At 48.7% G+C, this 18187-nt stretch overlaps 1 protein-coding gene across 3 annotated transcripts in view; it reads right to left on the bottom strand.

Annotated features, from left to right (window-relative positions):
* Positions 1-18187, bottom strand: part of NAV2 (neuron navigator 2) — a 332163-nt gene that overhangs the window by 68112 nt on the left and 245864 nt on the right. For all 3 annotated transcript variants that reach the window (XM_032640399.1, XM_032640401.1, XM_032640400.1), the window contains one exon: positions 8016-8154. In XM_032640399.1, the coding sequence (XP_032496290.1) occupies positions 8016-8154 (139 nt within the window). The remainder of the gene's footprint in view (positions 1-8015; positions 8155-18187) is intronic.

Here is an 18187-nt window from a genome sequence, read left to right as displayed (position 1 = left end):
AGAGTAAAAAGAGCCAGAGGAAAACGAGAGACAGAGCCCCATGGAGGAGAACCAGTGGACGGAGCTGTGACAAAAATTCAGCCACCAGCTCTGCCACTTGGCGACCAGCCTCCTCGAGCTCCGGCAGCCTGAGCTCTACCCAGCTCACGGCCTCCCAGCCCATTTCCCTTTGTTCAACAGCTCCCGATCACTCCACTGGCAGCCAGATCTCTGGATCTAGCACAGCGCCACAGTCTAACGCACCGAGAGCGAGTGAGAGAGGGCAGCTGCTAGCTCCCCTCGAATCAGGGAGAGAGAGGGGCCGAGAGGAAGCAAAGCCTCAAAAGCCACTTCCTCCCCACGACACCATGTGCTCCCACCCAGCTCCATTCATATGCCGCTGCTCGCTCCTCTTGTGGGATTTTGTGCAGACGGGGGATATAATTAGCCAGCTTTCTTTGGAAGAGGCCTGACCTGCTGGCCACGGAGCCCAGGAGGGGACAGAAGCGTGATGGTTAATCGTTTGCTGCAGTTAAAAGCCATAACTCTCTAACCAGAAAGCTTTGGGGGCCTCCCTAGGGGTTGGGGCCAGTCTGAGCAGATTTCAGCGGGGAGAAGCAGTGCAGTGAACGGGGAAGGGGGGTCGGCAACAATTTAGGGCAGCTCCCCTGCAATACAGGTCCCATGTTTGCTGCACTTAACTACCAAGCGTGGGCAACACCAGCAAGGTAGCAAATCAAAACGACCCCTTGACAAGAATCTGGCCTGACGCTTGTCACTCGAGATTAGCACCGATGGAATACGCTGGCTGAGTGGGAGCAAAGATACATACAGACAAGCAGCCCAAGTTCAACCGCCTCTCTATCGCCACCACAGCCTCCCCCCTCTCCCTCAGCCACCTCGTGGGTGCCTTCAGTTGTCTGGTCATTCCTCAAACATTTCCACGAGGTACTAGGCATAGAGAGAGGAGGAGGACAGAAACACTCCTGGGCTGCAAGAAGCTCATCGTTCAGCTGCGGCAAAGGACAGAGACAGAGGTGTCCCCACAGCAGGCACGCAATCAGGCTTGGTGAGGAAATGAGCAAATCGGTCGGCGAATACATGCTTCTCGAGCTACAGCACACTTTAACAAAACGACCTCATCCGATCCCGACCGCTATCTGGTCAAGGAGGGTAAGAAGGTAAGTAGAACTGTCTTCATCTCAGTTTTACAGAGAAGTGGAAACTCACGGTACTTGCTCCGTGTCCCAACTACACCAGCCCATGTTCCTTCCTCTAAATCTTCCAGTGTATTCATTCAGCCAGAATTTCCTCCATGCCCGTGGTTTGCCGGGCACTATGGTGGGTCTGAGGATCTGTGAGTAAGATTGGTTCCCATCCCTTCTGAAGTTTATGATCCAGTGAAAGAGGCAGGGATTGGAAATATAAGACAAATAAATGGAAAAGGACAAGGAGTCTGAGAGAATTACAGGCAGTGATGTAATTTAGATTATGATGATGGGGGTAAGGTACAGTGGTCTGGTAAGGCCTTTTTGAAGACGTGTCCTAAAGAATGAGCAGAAACTTACCGAGAGAAGAGTTTAGGGAAGAGCATGCCAGGGAGAGGGAAGAGTATGTGCAAAGGCCCTGAGGCAGAAAGTATCTTGGCTTTGGAAACATTCACTCAACAAATATTTACCGGTGTGTGTGTGCCAAGCAAGCTTTGTGCCAAGCAAGCTTTTGGGTACTGGGAATACTACAATGAATGAGAACAAAATATCAATACGAATCATCAGCCTCCTGGAGCTTATGTTCAAGTACATTCTAACACATTCTTTTACACTCTAAGAGGTACTGAAAACTTAGTACATACCACATCCTGGGGTACTGCATTAATTATTCCTTTAATGCTCCTATACCTTATTTGACCTGATCAAATTATAGTGACGCTAATAGTAGGAGCAGTAACAATTAAAATTTACTAAGCATTTACTATGTGCTAGGCACTGGGCTAAAGTGCCTTCCACGTACCATTTAATTTAATCTTCACCAGAAACCTATGAGGAGGTTATAGTTCGTAGTCTCGATTTTACATGAGAACACTGAGGCACAGAGTGGAAAAGAAAATTGCCCAAGATCACACAGTGCAAGGATTCCAGGGAGCCTGAGTGCAGAGCCCATATTTTAGCCATCAGGCTATGTTGCCTTCCTGGAGAACAAGTCCAAGGACTTGAGGATGCTGCATGTCCAGGGGCACCTAACATAACACCTACACCCAGTAGATTCTCCTTCCACCCTGGCTGGCCGGTGGTTCCCCAGCTCCAATTCTGGAGCAGTTCCAGCCTAGCCTCTGGGTGGGACCTCCAGAACTGATTCCACCCCAGTGGCAGAGAGAGTGCACACATCCCTGGTCTGGGACTGCAGTTGAATCCCCCTCTGGAAAGAACAATCACCCAACCATCACAGCCCCGCAATGTATGTGGTCCAGGGTGGTAGGCTTCCCAGCTGCTCTTGGCACAGCGGCCTCTGCCCCGGGACATTACACTGGCTGTGAGTTCACATCTCCTTAGCAAACCCCTGCTGAGCTGTGTGCCAGATCATGTGGTGGCACCAGGAGGGATTAAAAGATGAAGAAGCGCCTGCCTCTCTGGCTCCCAGAGCTTACAACAGGAGGGCCAGCAGGACAGCCACATGGGATGTACAAAGAGCTGCACCCTCCCCTTTGCCAGCTGTGCCCATCTCAAGTGGTACCTCCTTTCTGTAGATTTTCCTACTGCCCCTACCTGTAAGCCCACTTACTCATTCAGCATCCAAGAGGGAAGGCAGGGAAATAGCCACACTCAAGGAGGAAGAGGGCCTGGAAGATGGGAGAGTTCTCCCCTGAGGGCCCAGGTTCCCCAGAGACTGAAGAGGGGAGGCCAGTCTTCTGAGAGCGAGAGGAAGGAACCAAGGCGCTGAGGAACGAGGTGAGGCCGTGAGGCGGGAAGGTGGAGGGAAGAGCATGGGCTTGGGGTCGGACAGACTTGAGGTCAAGTACTAGGTGCTGCAACTCCCTCCTGTGCTGTGTGTGACCCTGAAGGAAGTGGCTGAGCTTCTTTGAGATTGTTACCTTGTGCGTGAAACAGGGGTGATAACAGACAGGTGTCTCAGAGAGCTGACGGTGGGCGCAATGAGCTCAATGAGGAGGGACTCAATTTTAACAGTGGCTCTTTTGTCACCAACTGTCCCCCCTCTGAAAATCTCCAGCACTTTAGCATTTAATCTATTTCTGTCTTGCATTAAGGTGAACAGGGTACTTGTCTTTTGTGCTCTTAGGCCACAAGCCTCTAAGAAGCCAGAGACACTGCCGTCTTCAAGCCCACACCATCCCCTGCGGACTGAGATGCTACACTGGCTGAAGTCTGAGTCCCAGTAAAAACAGAAATTAGGATCAGCGTCAGCATCATTACCTGCTGCCTTTCTTACTGGGCACTGGGTGCCTCTGCACACATTATTAGCTCATCTAATCCTCTAAACTTGCACTTTTATCTGTATTTGACAGACAAGGAAAGCACAGGTGTGAAGAGGAAAGGTAACTTGCCTCAAGTCAGGAGCAGCAGGACCCAGCAGGTGGCACAAGGGGTGCCCCACCCACACCCCAGCCAAACCCTATCCTTACGTCCAGACCATCATCCGAGAGCATCCAGAGAGCTCCAGGATTACTCAAGGTCACACAGGACAGGAATCCTTGCCACAGAATTCAGAATTTTGTTCCCTTCAGTAGCAAAAAGTAAACTCACATGGAATTACCATTTTTTCCCCTTGTATATTTTATTAAAATTTCAAAGGCAGTGAAAATGAGAGGAATCTTGACATATGCCTTTTTTGTACCTTGACACCTGGAATGGAACCTTCCACAGACTGAGAGAAAATGCCGAGTCACAAGGACAGGAAGAGATAGATGAAAGGGATGTGGGGAAGTGATGTTCATGTGTGAAAAGTCTTCTGCCACCAACACACTGTCCTAAAAGCAAAATGCTGCAAAACTTAAGACAAAATGCTCTGGCAGGGCTTCCCTGGTGGCGCAGTGGTTGAGAGTCCGCCTGCCGATGCAGGGGACACGGGTTCGTGCCCCGGTCCGGGAAGATCCCACATGTCGCGGAGCGGCTGGGCCCGTGAGCCATGGCCGCTGAGCCTGCGCGTCCGGAGCCTGTGCTCCGCAACGGGAGAGGCCACAGCAGTGAGAGGCCCGCGTACCGCGAAAAAAAAAAGATGCTCTGACACTACAAAGAAAGGACATGAATAACAGTCAACTTTTGGTTCCTGACATGAATGGAGGAAAGAAGCAGAGGTATAGGTAATATAGAGGAAGGAAGGAAGGAAGGAAGGAAAGGGAAAAAGGAAAAGGAAATGGAAAGGAAAGGAAAGAAACGAAATGAACCATCTGAGCAACTATTGAGAATTAGGCTCTGAGGGAATTCCCTGGAGGTCCAATGGTTAGGACTCAGCGCTTTCAACTGCAGAGGGCCGGGGTTCAACCCCTGGTCGGGGAACTGAGATCCCGTAAGCAGAGTGGCACAGCCAGAGAAAAAAAAAGAAAAAAGAAAATGAATTAGGCTCATTTATCTGAAAGCATGTTCAGATAAAGAATGTCCATATTGCTGCTCTCACACTCACTCTTCAAGATAAGCCTAGTTACCGTGATTTTATGTAATCACAGGGAGGCAGAGGCTTGGAGAGGTTGAGCTTATCCAAGGATGCCACAGAGCTAGGAGCTCAACCCTGACTTCAAAGGCCGTACCTTTTCCCTGACACTGCAGCCAGACTCACCAGCTCTCCTGGAGAAAGTTGGTCAAGAGGCTGTCAGACCCCAGGCAGGGAGATGCTTTGCCCAGCACACTGAGAAGCAGTGGGCACAGGCCGATGCCGGGTATCTGGGCACGGGTGCCCCATCGAAGACCCTCCCCGTGCTCCTCGACATCCTTGAGGAGACAGTCACTCACAGACTAAGGGGACTTCCATCCCCCAAGGACCACTCCTCTGTTACCAGCTGCCACCTCTCTCAAGCAGCTAAATGAGGCTGTTCCTTAGGCTTCCAGACGATAGCTCCCCTGTTCCTTAGATGTACTTCCTTTTGGCTGGTCTTCAGAGGCTTTTCAAATAAACTCAGGCAGGCAACCTGTCCTCAACCTGCTTTCCCAGTGGACACACTGGGCTACTTCTTCCTGCCTTTCCATGCCTCGCCTGGGATGCTTTGTGCTGCCCATGTGTCCAGGGAAACCCATATGTGATGGGAACCTGAATGAGCCCTGGCGAGGATGGCAGTGCACACCTTCCCGCTGCCTGATGCTGCTCCGAGAGGAGTGATGGCCCTTAGCCTTCCTCCGAGTGGTACAGGGGAGGAGGGGAGAAGGCTGCAATTTATGTGGATTCAGACATTTGGAGATGCTCCCTGGACAGGAGCAAAGGGATGCCAAAGAAACCATCTCAGCAGGAATCTTTGTAACTATGGGTGCAAGTCTACATTTATTTTATTCCAAGACCTACTTGCTTAATTTTTATTTAAATATTTTAAACTCAAGTAGTTGTAGAGCAAAAAAACAACCCAATAAATAGTAAATTCTTTTTTTTTTTTTTGCGGTATGCGGGCCTCTCACTGCTGTGGCCTCTCCCGTTGTGGAGCACAGGCTCCGGACGCGCGGGCTCAGCGGCCATGGCTCACGGGCCCAGCCGCTCCGCGGCATGTGGGATCCTCCCGGACAGGCACGAACCCGTGTCCCCTGCATCGGCAGGCGGACTCTCAACCACTGCGCCACCGGGGAAGCCCAATAGTAAATTCTTTACAACCCTTGATGTTATCTTTCTGATCTTGGTCAAAAGACATGCTTGTGTAATATTCTTGAAGCTTTTCTGATGTGACATTTGCTAAATGAAAGCAAAGAGCTGGTCAAGGAGGAGGGGGGCCTTGACATTAACCAAATTCAAATGTATCATTTGTAAATCCCAGATGGTTACTCTGTATCAACGTGGAAAACAGATTCTAACTCCAGGTTTGTGGGAAGGGAACAAAGACAAGGAGACTGTTTCAACAGTGTTTTGTTGGCTCAGTGAGCATTTTAGGAGCAAGCTTCTTCCTACCTTGCAAGTAAACAAGAGAGAAACCTACTGATTTATAGATATCTCTCTCCTCTCTGTCTCTGTCTGTCTCTCCTTCTCTCTTAGTTCCCCAGCTCCGTATCTAAGAACTGTCTAGAAGCTTGGTTGTTGTTACCTTGAAATTAAAATGAGTCTCGGAAAAAAAAAAAAAAATTAGCGTCCACAAGGAAAGGAAAACGGTGGATTTTTTTTTTTTGCCTGTGCCCCACGACATGCAGGATCTTAGTTCCCCGACCAGGGAATGAACCTGGGCCACGGCAGTGAAAGCACCCAGTCCTAACCACTGGACCGCCAGGGAAGTCCCGGAAACTGTGGATATTATAACATTTGGCAAGTGGCAGGGACACAGTCTGGCTGGGTGTTTCTAACTTGTGTCTAATAACTAATTAACAGTGATCAGTTGGTGGTGTGGCTTAGGGGTTTTTTTGGTTTTTTAAATTAACTTTTATAAAATTGAGGTATAACATTCATATACCAAATGTACAATCTTAAGTATATAATTGGAAGAAATTTTCTGAAATTAACATACATAACTACCCCTCAGATCAAGATATGGCACATTATCAGTACCCCCCAAATCTCTGGGCTCCCTTCATTTGGGTAGTTTTTTTTCCCTTAACCGCCACAACCCACCCTTGTTTGCCAACGATAATTAGAAATTCAGGCTAAAAATGAAAACTCAAGAAGTCATAGGCAATCCCAGAGGCAACACCTAATAGATTTCATCAGGCAGTCTGTGTTTACATTTCTGTGGTACAGAATTAATCCCACACTCTGACACATCCTTCATTTAGCCCTGTCCTCAAAGAGAAAGATACCTTTGAAAGCGAAGAGATTCCCAAAGCAGCTCCTATCTGTCCAGAGTGAGACAGAGAGGAGAAAGGAAGCGGATGTGAAAGGAAGGGAGTGAGAGAAGGGGCTGTGTCAGCTCTGCCCTCAAAAGGTCCCTCTGGGAGACTCCATCCCCATCAGACCTTCACATGGGTTCACCCGAGGCAGCGGGCACCACTGGTGGGAGGGACTCATCATGAAAAGGATTCCCGTCCATATATGCCAGTGCCACTGTGGGGACTGGTGGTGAGGATGGCACCTCACTTGTCCACTAGTAAAATGGGCTTATTAGAACCAACCCCTCTGACCACTGAGGGACGCTATGAGGGGAAGCAAACACACCTACACAAAACTGCTTTGGAAGCACTGCATCTGAAACACTAAATCAGAGAGTTTAAAGCAGGGGTTGGAAACTCAAGTGCCTCAGGACAGGCAGGTATTTGAAGGGTGTAGCTGGTTGGCACACAGCGGCATGGGCGCCCTGTCCAAAGGCGGGGACACCTGGACATCTGTTGGTTGTGGAGAATATAGACTCAGGGAGGCTCACTATCATGTGAAGTGATGAACTTTAAAAAACTTGACATGCCACCCCATTTAAAAGAAGAGTGATACTGTGGGCCAAATACAATACACTGGCAGGAGGATATGACCCACAGAGCTGTTGGGACGTACTGGTCTTCCAACCCAGGCTTCTTAACGTTGTTCCCACCCCAGCACTCTTGAGGGATCAGACGAATGCCGTGGACGCGCACTCCAGACTAAGAACGGCCAGTTGAGTCCAACATCCTTTTTCTTTCTTTTTTTCCAAATAGATGATGAAACTGAGGTCCGGGAAGGAAACAGGATTTGCCAAGGCCACCACAGTGAGAGCGGTGAGTCTCCCCACTCCCGTTTAGCGTACCCCGATGCCGAACCCCACCCTCTCCCTGCAGGTAGAGGACAGAGTGAAGACATAAGAGCACAGGCATCAAGCAGGAGGTCGGGCCTCATCTCACGGACCTGGAGATTCTGTGCACCCCAAACAGACCCCTTGGCCCACAAGCCCAAGGCTCTCTGCTGGCAGGGGCTCTGGGAGGGACCCTGTTCCTTACCTGGACATCCAGGCTCTTACGCGAGGAGGCAGGCGTGTTGGCATAGGAGCCAATGGAGGAGCTGGTGTTGATGTCATCCGTGCTGAGGTTGTCTATGGTGTCGCTGATCCCGCTGCTGACGGAGCTGCTGTCATCCCAGCTGCCAAGACAAACACAGCCTGAGCACCAAGACCTCACACTGCGTCAGCTCAGCAGCGTCTGATGATACAGACAAGCGTGTACCATCCCTGAAGGCTCCGGTGACACAAAGCCCCAGACAGAGCTCCTTTGCCTCTGATGTGACTCATCTTCAAGGGTGCCATCCATCCGTTTCGTCTGGCAGCTGGGTGAAGTGGCTGATGTGTACCTTCCCTAGAAGGGTGGGCACCTCCCTGAGCAGATGTGGCTAGACACCCACACCCTGCCTACCCCATCCTCAGCTTCATCTCGGGAACTTCAGAAAGGCCAAGGGCTACCTGCCAGGCCTAGAGCCAGTGGAGGAGCAGTGGGTTTGGGGGCTGGAGCTGACAGTGGGGCAGAAAAAGAGACAGCAGTGGCACCCTCCCTGGGGCTCAGAGCGGGAGAAAGAACTGCTATGTGAATTCCCTGGACTCCACTCCTGGAGCAAAAAAGCCAAGGGAAGGAAAGTGCAAAAGTCAGCAAAACCCACCAACTCCATTGGCAGTTCTAACTCTAATAATATCCCAGGATGCATCGAAAATAGAGTCCATTTCTCAACCCTCAACTCCATCGAGACCATCGTCCCCCACCATTCAAGTCAAATCTCCAAAAGCAATAATTCTGCTTTTTTCTTCTGTCTTGCCTCCTGCTTCCCAACACCAAGACATTCAGTCCACCCCGGGGTCCGCCCGCCTCTGCTTGCAGAATCTCTCCCAGTGTGCACGGCCCTCCCCGCCCCTGCGCCCTGTGGTTCCAGCTGCTTAGCTCTGCCTAGGTGACTCCCAACAGGCCGGCTGCGCTCCGTGCTCCTCGTCTGCTCCCAGACCATCTATTCTCCCCACGGCAGCCAGAAAGATCTTTGTGAAACACAAATCAGATCTATTGCTCCACTGCTTCAAACCCTCCAGTGGCTTCTCAGGGACCCAAACTCTGTACTCTGGCCCTCAAGGCCCTGTGATCCAGCCTCCCCGTCCAGTCCTGTCTTGGGCCCCCCTGCATCGCTCACTGGCTCTGGGTTTTCATGTTCAAGGCTTTGCATTTACTGTACCTCTTCTTGGTCACCTGTCCCTTCTTCTTTCTCACTTGAAGAGTCACCTCCCCAGAAAGGCCATCCCTGGTCCCTCTATCTGCAGTGCCACCTCCAGCCCCCGCCTGGCCAGCATCAAGCCGGTTGCATTTTCTCATTTATTTGGTTGCAGGGTTGCAGGTACACAGCAGGTGCTCAATAAATACTTGCTGATTTAGACACATGGGAGTGGCAAGTTGAGGAGGCTATAAAGTAAGCTTCCAGCATCAATGTAACACTGCTCTACTTGATCGAGTGACAAAAGGTAAGGATTATTGTTTTTCTATTGTACAGGTGGAGAAACTGAGGCTTAGAAAGGTAAGGCGCCTGGCACAAGGTCAGACTGTAAGAGGTGGAGCAGGACCTGGATCCAGCTGCCCCAGCTTCAGAGCCACCCTCTTTTTCAAAAAATAAATTTATTTATTTATTTTTGGCTGTGTTGTGTCTTCGTTGCTGTGTGCGGGCTTTCTCTAGTTGGGCGAGCGGGGGCTGCTCTTCATTGCTGTGTGCGGGCTTCTCATTGCGGTGGCTTCTCTTGTTGCAGAGCATGGGCTCTAGGTGTGTGGGCTTCGGTAGTTGTGGCTCGCGGGCCCTAGAGCACTGGCTCAGTAGTTGTGGCTCATGGGCTCTAGAGCGCGGGCTCAGTAGTTGTGGCTCACGGGCTTAGCTGCTCTGCGGCATGTGGGATCTTCCCAGACCAGGGCTCAGACCCGTGTCCCCTGCATTGGCAGGCAGATTCCCAACCACTGCGCCACCAGGGAAGCCCTCTCTTTTTCTGTCTGACTTATTTTACTAAGCATAATGCCCTCCAAGTCCATCCATGTTGTTGCAAATTGCAAACTTTCATTCTTTTTTATGACTGAGTAATATTCCATTGTATGTACATACCACATTTTTATCCATTCATCTGTTGATGGACACTTAGGTTGCTTCCTTATCTTGACAATTATAAATAATGCTGCTGTGAACATTGGGATGCATGTATCTTTTCGAACGAGTGTTTTTGTTTTCTCGGATGTATACCCAGGAGTGGAATTGTTCTGACACTGGCGTTTCTGAGGCATCAGGCTGCCGCTGTGCAGGCCTTTCAGTGAGGCACAGCTCACTGTGGAGGGCTGAACGGTGGAGTAATGTGGTTAAGTCAATGCACCAGCATCACACAGCCCTGGGTGTAGAAACTGACCCTGCTACTCCTGCTCTGGGATATGCTAGCCTCCCGAGCCTGGGCTTCCTCCTGGGGAAGTGGGCCGTGTCGTATGCCCGTGTGCACTGGAAATTGATGTAATAGAGAGCCGTCTGGCATCACAGTAAAGAGGGTGGCTCTGGGACTTCCCTGGTGGCGCAGTGGTTAAGAATTCACCTGCCAATGCAGGGGACACGGGTTTGATCCCTGGTCCGGGAAGATCCCACATGCCACGGAGCACCTAAGCCCGTGAGCCACAATTACTGAGCCTGCGCGTCTGGAGCCTGTGCTCCACAACAAGAGAGGCGGCGACAGTGAGAGGCCCGCGCACCGCGATGAAGAGTGGCCCCCGCTCACCGCAACTAGAGAAAGCCCTCGCACAGAAACGAAGACCCAACACAACCAAAAATAAATATAAATTAATAAATAAAAAACTAAAAAAAATTTGTGAATCACTATGCTGCACTTCTGAAACAAATAATACTGTACATCAACGATCTCTCGAAAAAAACAAACCAAGAAAACCAAACAACAAAAACGAAATGCCGATATCTGAGATTTAGAAAGTCAGGAGCTCCCCGTACTCCCCCAAGTAATCAAGAGGAAGTTTCAGTTTGTTCCACCAGCTTGTAGGATGCCTGTCTGAGCTCTACTGATCAGGCAGGAAGACGAGGCTTAGTGGAAACCTGTTTTCATCACCTTTCCCTTCAGCCCGCCAACGTGGCTTCCTAAAAGCCCACCTGGAGGGTCCCACACAAGTGCAGGGGAAACATGCAAAGGTGGTTCTCAAGTAGGGAGGATAAAGGCAGGAAGTGTGAGGGCTCAGGAGAGGACTTAGGATGAATTCACAGGCCGTGCGGCAGCCCGCAGCTCCGGGTCTTAGCCGGCTTCCCCGCTGTGATGACACTGCTTTGGCCTGGGCTCCATCCGGTTCCGAATCCTCCTTTAAGGACTTCTCCAAATGCTCTGGCCCACCCTCACAATCCCCTCCTCTGAATTCCCACAGTCTCCCGCATTTGGGTTCATTCTATACACTCCTGGTTTTCTAGTTGTTCTCCGTATGATGGTCTGTCCTACATTCCAAGCATATGCAGGGGTCTGCTTCGTGATAGTAACAAGTGCATCCCAGGTGTCAGGCATCATGCCAGGTGCTTCCGATACATCACTTATGTCTCCACTCTTCCTATCACACCTGTAAGGGACCTATTATCCTCCCCAGTTGACAAATGAAGAGATCAAGGCTGAAAGAACAAGTATTTTGCCCAGTGTCGTTCGGTCCACTTTGGAATTGGGTTTGAGGCGCTGAATCGTCTAATTGCAGAGCACGCGCTCCCTCTGGCCTGCATCATCCGATTTTTCACAACAGCCGCTGGCTGAGCACTTGCCAACATGCCAACTCTACAGTATCTGCACGTATTCTCAGCAACGTTCCTACTCCCTCACAGGTGGCCTTGCTTCCTAATGAGGAAACTTGAGGCTGTGAGAGCTGCCGTCCAGGGCTCTCTGCAGATGCATGGCAGAGCTGGCAGTGAAGCCCTCCCTGACCCTGAAGCCCACCTCCAGAGCAGTGCTGCCACAGCAATGCCAGCCTCACATCAACTCCATCTCCAGGCACACAGTATATGTTTATTAAGCGCCTCCTGACTGAACTCACGTACGGGAGAGACAGGCAGGGCAAGTTCTGACGCAAAACGCAGCCCCAACAGTGGATTCTGAGCCCGGCTCCCTCCCACTTCAGCCTCTGACAAGTCACAACTTCCTTGCCTCAGTTGCCTTATGGATGACACCACCTAGGCTGACAACTGTGGAAGGCTCTGCTGGGAAAAGGGTGACGTAACAGATGGGAAAGGACTCTAATCCACCCTCATGATGAAAAGAAAATCCCATGAGTCTTTAATTGCATCTGCTCTCTAGGGTTAGCAATTTAACATATCTAAAATTTCCTATAATCCAACGAAGAAGAAAGAGGACAGCCAAGAGACAAGTGGGGCTGGAGGGGAGGAAGGAGGGAACTTAGTAACAGATGCCCATGAATCCAAGCCCCAGATTTTTTTGCTTTGAAATTGTACCCGCTCGTCCTTTGTGGCCTTTCAACACTGAGATGCTGTTGCAGAGGGGCATGGCATGTGGCACTTATCACACACACGACTCTTCCCACGTCGGTGCCCAGAGCATCAGGCGGCTATGATGAGATTACAGGAAGTCCTTGACACTGAGCTGGCCCAGAAGGGGCGAGCCAATGACCTACCCCGCAGAAGAGTGGGGAGGGGAAACTAAGGAGGAGGAAGAAGGAGCAGCGACACAAGGGAAGTCCATGCTGAACAAGAGCGGCCTTGGGGTCCCCCAGGGCTGTCTGTGTGCCAGAAACCAGAGCTGTCCCCACACTCGGAAAACCAGCCATGTCTCCCTCACTTCTGGATCTTTGGGGGACACTGACGGATCTATCTAGATATAAAATCACTTAGCTCCGACTTGTCCTTTCCCTAAAATTCAGGGTATTATAAATGGCCAGGAGCCACCAAGATCAAGGTCAGTGAGTTCCAAGAAGCATCCTAAGGAAAACTAAGTCCATAAGATGCTCTGTGATATCAATGTGGTCCCAACAAGAGAATGTGGGGTATGCCAGCCCCCTCTTAGAGATTCACGCTGTCCAGGAACCTCTTCACGGTTACGAAGTGCTGGCACAAGCTCTTTAACTTTGCCTAAAATAGCGCTCCCCCCACAGGAGATGCTGAGAATGACACACAGCTCTGGCAGAAATGCAAAGGAAGCCTAGAGCTGCCTCTGACCCACTGGCCCCTTCATCCTTACCTGCCTTAGAAAGCAGTTAGCACAGAGGCGGGGAAGCAGAGGCAAGAGGAATGACATCACATGAGCTCCTGCATCCAGTCAGACCAGAAGCCAGAAGCCACTTCTGGGAGACCAAACAGTGAGAACTAATAAAATTCTTTTCTTTCGCTTAAAACTAGTTTGCTTAGGTTTTTGTCACTCGGTATACTTGTGCTAGCTACTGGGGAATTGCAATTTGTTTCTAAAACGACTCCAGACATGTGGTTGAGAGTCAGACAGGAAAAATGTGGAAAGCAGGCAGAATTCATTCAGGCAGTAAGGACATTAGTTGAATCCAATCAAGTGGCAAAGGAAATTAGGTACAACCTGGGATGGGGCACAAGTCTACTGACCCAAGTCGGGCGATAAATGTTGAAAGAGGTTACAAAACATGATTATGACTCAAACTTGAAAGAAACCCAGAGGATTTGTGTTTGCAGTGAGGTGAAACAAAATTCCAGGTAAAAGGCTCGAGGGACCCAGATGACACGGCAGAAAGAACGACAGTGTACTCAGCCGTGGCTCCAGAACAATCATTCCGGAATATGATTTGACCATTCCTGCATCCTGCTCTTGAATCTGATTGAGAAAAACCACGTGTTGGTTCTGAGCCCACCTGAGAGGATAAACTTCCTCCCCTCAGTCGGGAGTAAGTGACTTTAAATCCTGGGAAAGTTTCAAAAAGATGAAGGGAGATAATGAAATAAATCCTAATATTAATACTTAAGGTTAGGGTGAAAGCTTTGTGATCACTGGGGTGATCTCTCTATATTTATAATATTTAAAAAAATATACGAGAATCTAAAAAGAATAGTCTTGTGATTCGAACCTAAATGAGTACTGATTTTTCATTTGAGATTTTTAAGATGAAAGATTTAAGAATTGGATTCAGACTGCAAAAAGAATTGAAGTGTTTTGGACAAACTGAAGTTATAAACGTCACAAATTATTTGATTTGCAAGGGTTGTTTAAGTGCTTAGAAAGATTTTGCTCGTTAGGCTGCTAAAGTCTACCCCATCCAACATTTGGACAGCATGAGGAAACCAGGTATGTTAAGTTTACGAATGCAATCTGAAATATTTAAGGAGGGAAATCCCTGGTGGTCCAGGAGTTAGGACCTGGCGTTCTCACTGCTGGGGGCCTGGGTTCGATCCCTGGTCGGGGAACTAAGAGCCCACAAACCTCGCGGTGCAGCAAAAAATAAATAAAATAAAATATTTAAGGAAACTTAATTATCCAAGTTTGCCAACAGTACTAATTAAATTCAAGTCTGAATTAATAAAGTACTAATCAAATAACAAGTGGAAACGTTCTTAATGCATACAAAAATACTTGACTGACAGACAAGATTTAAAAGAAAACAGGTTTCAAAATTAAAACTTCAACAGTTGAATAGTAAAACCTAATTAATTCTAAGACATTCTTTTTGGGTACAAAAACGTTCCTCAGACAGTTAGAAAAATATTAAAGCAGATTTCATTTTGTGAGTGAATGAATGATTTTTATATGAACGACCAGAAGAATAAATGAACACAAGACAGCATCTATTCTCTTCACCAGTTCTTCCCGTTCCACTTCACCTTCACTCTGTATTGTAAGACTGCCAAGACTACTCCAAAAGTCTTAGCGGAAACAGCGTTGTGCTCAATAGCCTTGGGGAACAAGCAGAACTCTGGGGGCCTCCTCCTGCCCCGGGTTCTATCATAGGAAACTAAAAGGCAAGTGGGGCCCACAGCTTGGCTGGTTCCCGTCTTTTTTTTTTTTTTTAATTTCAAAACAGCATATGATGTTTATGTCCTATAAATTCTTTGGCTGGGACATCTAGAGAAATGGCAAGAAGATGCTTCCATTGACTCCTCAGAACCACCAACACAAAAAGATCATTTCCCCTCCAGATCACAGCCATGTCCCTTTTTTTCTCCTCAATGAAAGGTCCTCCACTGGTGGTCGTATCAGGGCACAACTGCAGTTATAAGTGATCATATTGGAAGATGACCTTCACCTATTTTTGCCAGTGGGTGGGCGGAAAGAATTCCACCAAACATTTGCTATTTTTCTTCAAGACTCCTAAACTCAACGTTTTTGAGTCCCGAGCCAGGGGACTTGAATTCATCTTGCTCACCTCACCCCGTCAGCCAGCACCCTCTATGTGCCAGGCACCACGTGAGGTTCCGGGGGCTACAGTGATGACTCAGTTGTCCCCACCCTTGACCGCAAAGCCAGTAGATGTGACAGACAAGAACACATAGCTCAGACACAAAGGAAAATGTAAAATGGGAAGGTCAGCAAAGGAAAGTGCACTGGTTTCAGACATTTCTACAGCCTTCAATAGCCCCTCAAACCACCAGCCAAGTGCCAGCACAAGGCAATAGACGGCAGCATGGCGAAGCCCAGGCCCACCGATGCCCTCTGCTATGCTGCGCTCTCCTTCTAGGCTTGGAAGTGGCAAAGCCAAGGAGCCGGGAGAGCCAGGCCCTGGCCCCAGCCCTCCCCAGAACTGCTTCCTATTAGAGTTTGGACATGTCACTTACTCTTAGTTCCCAGTCTCTCATGAGGGAGGTGGATGCAGCCATCCCAGAGGTGCTTTCTAACTGCCATCCTGGGAGTTTAAGCTCAGAGGAAAGCTAGTAGAGGCAAAGGGGCACTGAAAAGTCCCCACCGGTCAGAGCATCTCCTCTCATTCAGTAAAAGCTGCCAAAGAAGTAAACTGCACTTCCTAGTTTCTGGGCTTCATCGTTGCTGATTTCACCCCTTAAATGATTATCTTTAAAGCCCACACTGAGTCTTTTAAATATTTGGAATAGGTGCCAATATCTTACACATAGGAGATGATTACTTAGCCCTGAGTTGTAACTGCTCTCTTTAGACAGACACGTGCTTTCCCATTTGACTCAACCCCCCATCTGAGCCTTTGCACTCACATATGCTACCTGACTGACCCGGCAATTAGAGTTCGAGACCCTCCTATAGAGGCATTACAACCCAATCCACAAGAGGTTCTTCATGAGACCACTGTTTATCCACAAAGGAATAAGATGCAATCTTACCTAATACTTAAAGCCACCATTGGCGGTGTTTACCAAATGCCAGGCCCTGTACTAGGCATGGTACGTGGATTATTCCACCTCCCATTTTCCACTGGATGAACCGAGGCTAAGAGCCCAGAGCTCATCAGGATAGGACCCAACCAGGGTCTTAATGCCTCTCGTCAGAAAGAGAGTACATGTAGGTCAGCTTCAAAGTCTCTGTCTGCTAACCAGCCGAATCTCAAAAGAACCTCGACTGCCTGACAGCAACCAAGTATAATATCAATGAGACCCCATGTTGGCCAAGACACCGCATTTTAACCAGAGCCAAGGCTCTCCAAAGTGACCAGAAAATCCATTAAAAAATGGAAAGGCCCATAAGACAAGGAGATCCAGTTTCAGAGTCTTACAAGAGATTCTGACATCACTGTGTCAGGAATTCAAATGCCACTCAGAGGGCTTAAAGCACAATTTTAACAGCCCAGACACAAGCTATCTGCTATGAAAAACGCGGGTGAAAGAATCATAAATTATTCCAGCCTCTCACACTCCCTGTTTTCCTCACTGTTGTAGGGAGTTAGCATTCCATACAACCAAGGAAGAGTAACCTGCTTTCACCAGACCCTCCTGAGAAATCACCTCTAATTTGGACAAATTTTTAATATTGAGCTCTTCTGGGGAGTATCTTGATACATCAGGAATCTGTAATGGTTCTGAATTAATGTGATACTATATTTACAACTTCATCTTCCATGAAATAAAAAGGTAAAACCGAATCCCAAGGTTAGAGGGATGATTAAACAGATTTTTCCACTAGGATTTACACGCCCAGGCATGAGGAATCCTGGCTTTCAGCAAAAGACTCTGAGAAGTTACTGAAGGATCTGCAGGGTCATTACACTTTTCCAGATGGACTCCCTGTGAGATAATGTTGTTTATGCAAGGGAAAGACATGCTTAAATGATGTGAAAAAAATCAGATTGCAGATAAATATTAGTCCTCTGCTCACTAATAAACCACAGCAGGTTAGCAGAGATGAAGGACTGTAACTCTGGTTCTCAAAAGCAGCCTTCACAAAGCAATGGATCCTAATCCCCTCTCTCCCAAAACCCCAAAGGCTCGGTCTACTTCCAGAAGGCCCTCACCGTTCTCAGAAACAGTCTGGACAGCCCCTGCCCCCGTCTCTGCCTCTCTCCTGGTGACTAAGCCCGCACCGTAGAGCCACCCAGGGCTGTGTCCCGGCCTTACCTGCTCACTTTTCCAGTTCTGCTCCAGAATCACAGCAGAGCTCATTTCCAGGGCCCTGTGCCCCCCACCAGACAGCTGTATTCACTTGCGAAAGCCCAGACTGGTGGAACTTGTTTTCTGGCTATTGTTCAAGGCAATTGTTCCTGTGAAACCCCAGGGCCGAGCGGAATGAGATCCTTTGGTGTGGATGAGTGAGCAAGCCCAACCAGGGCTTAGCAGCAACCCCTGGGGAAGGGAAAAGGTTTGGCTACCTCCATTTCCCACCAGACAGGTATGTTAACTATTTCCTCCCCAGGAGATTTTCTCAGGAGCATCACCTCCTCCCAGCACTGCCGGAGCCTATTAAGAAAATCGACCTTCAAAGAATGCAACAGGAGGACTCCTGCAGAAACCTACCTTTCGCTGCCTATCTGAGAGTGATAAGGGCCAACTTTAATTGAAGTTTAAAGCTGTGCCAGACTCCATGCTAATTATATTACTTGCATTCTTTCATTTAATCTGCTCAACCCTATGATAAAAATAATAACTATATAATATAATATAATATATAATAATAATGACAGCTTACTTATATTTTCTCCTGGGTACCATGAGATAGAGACTAATTCTATATCCATTCTAGAGATGAGACAACTAACGCTTGGAAAGAAAGGCCCAAAGG

Source organism: Phocoena sinus, chromosome 8 (genome assembly GCF_008692025.1).
Source record: "Phocoena sinus isolate mPhoSin1 chromosome 8, mPhoSin1.pri, whole genome shotgun sequence".
NCBI classification, from domain to species: Eukaryota; Metazoa; Chordata; class Mammalia; order Artiodactyla; family Phocoenidae; genus Phocoena; species Phocoena sinus.
The sequence above is the reverse complement of the archived record's forward strand: the minus strand, read 5'-3'. Positions and strand labels throughout refer to the sequence as shown.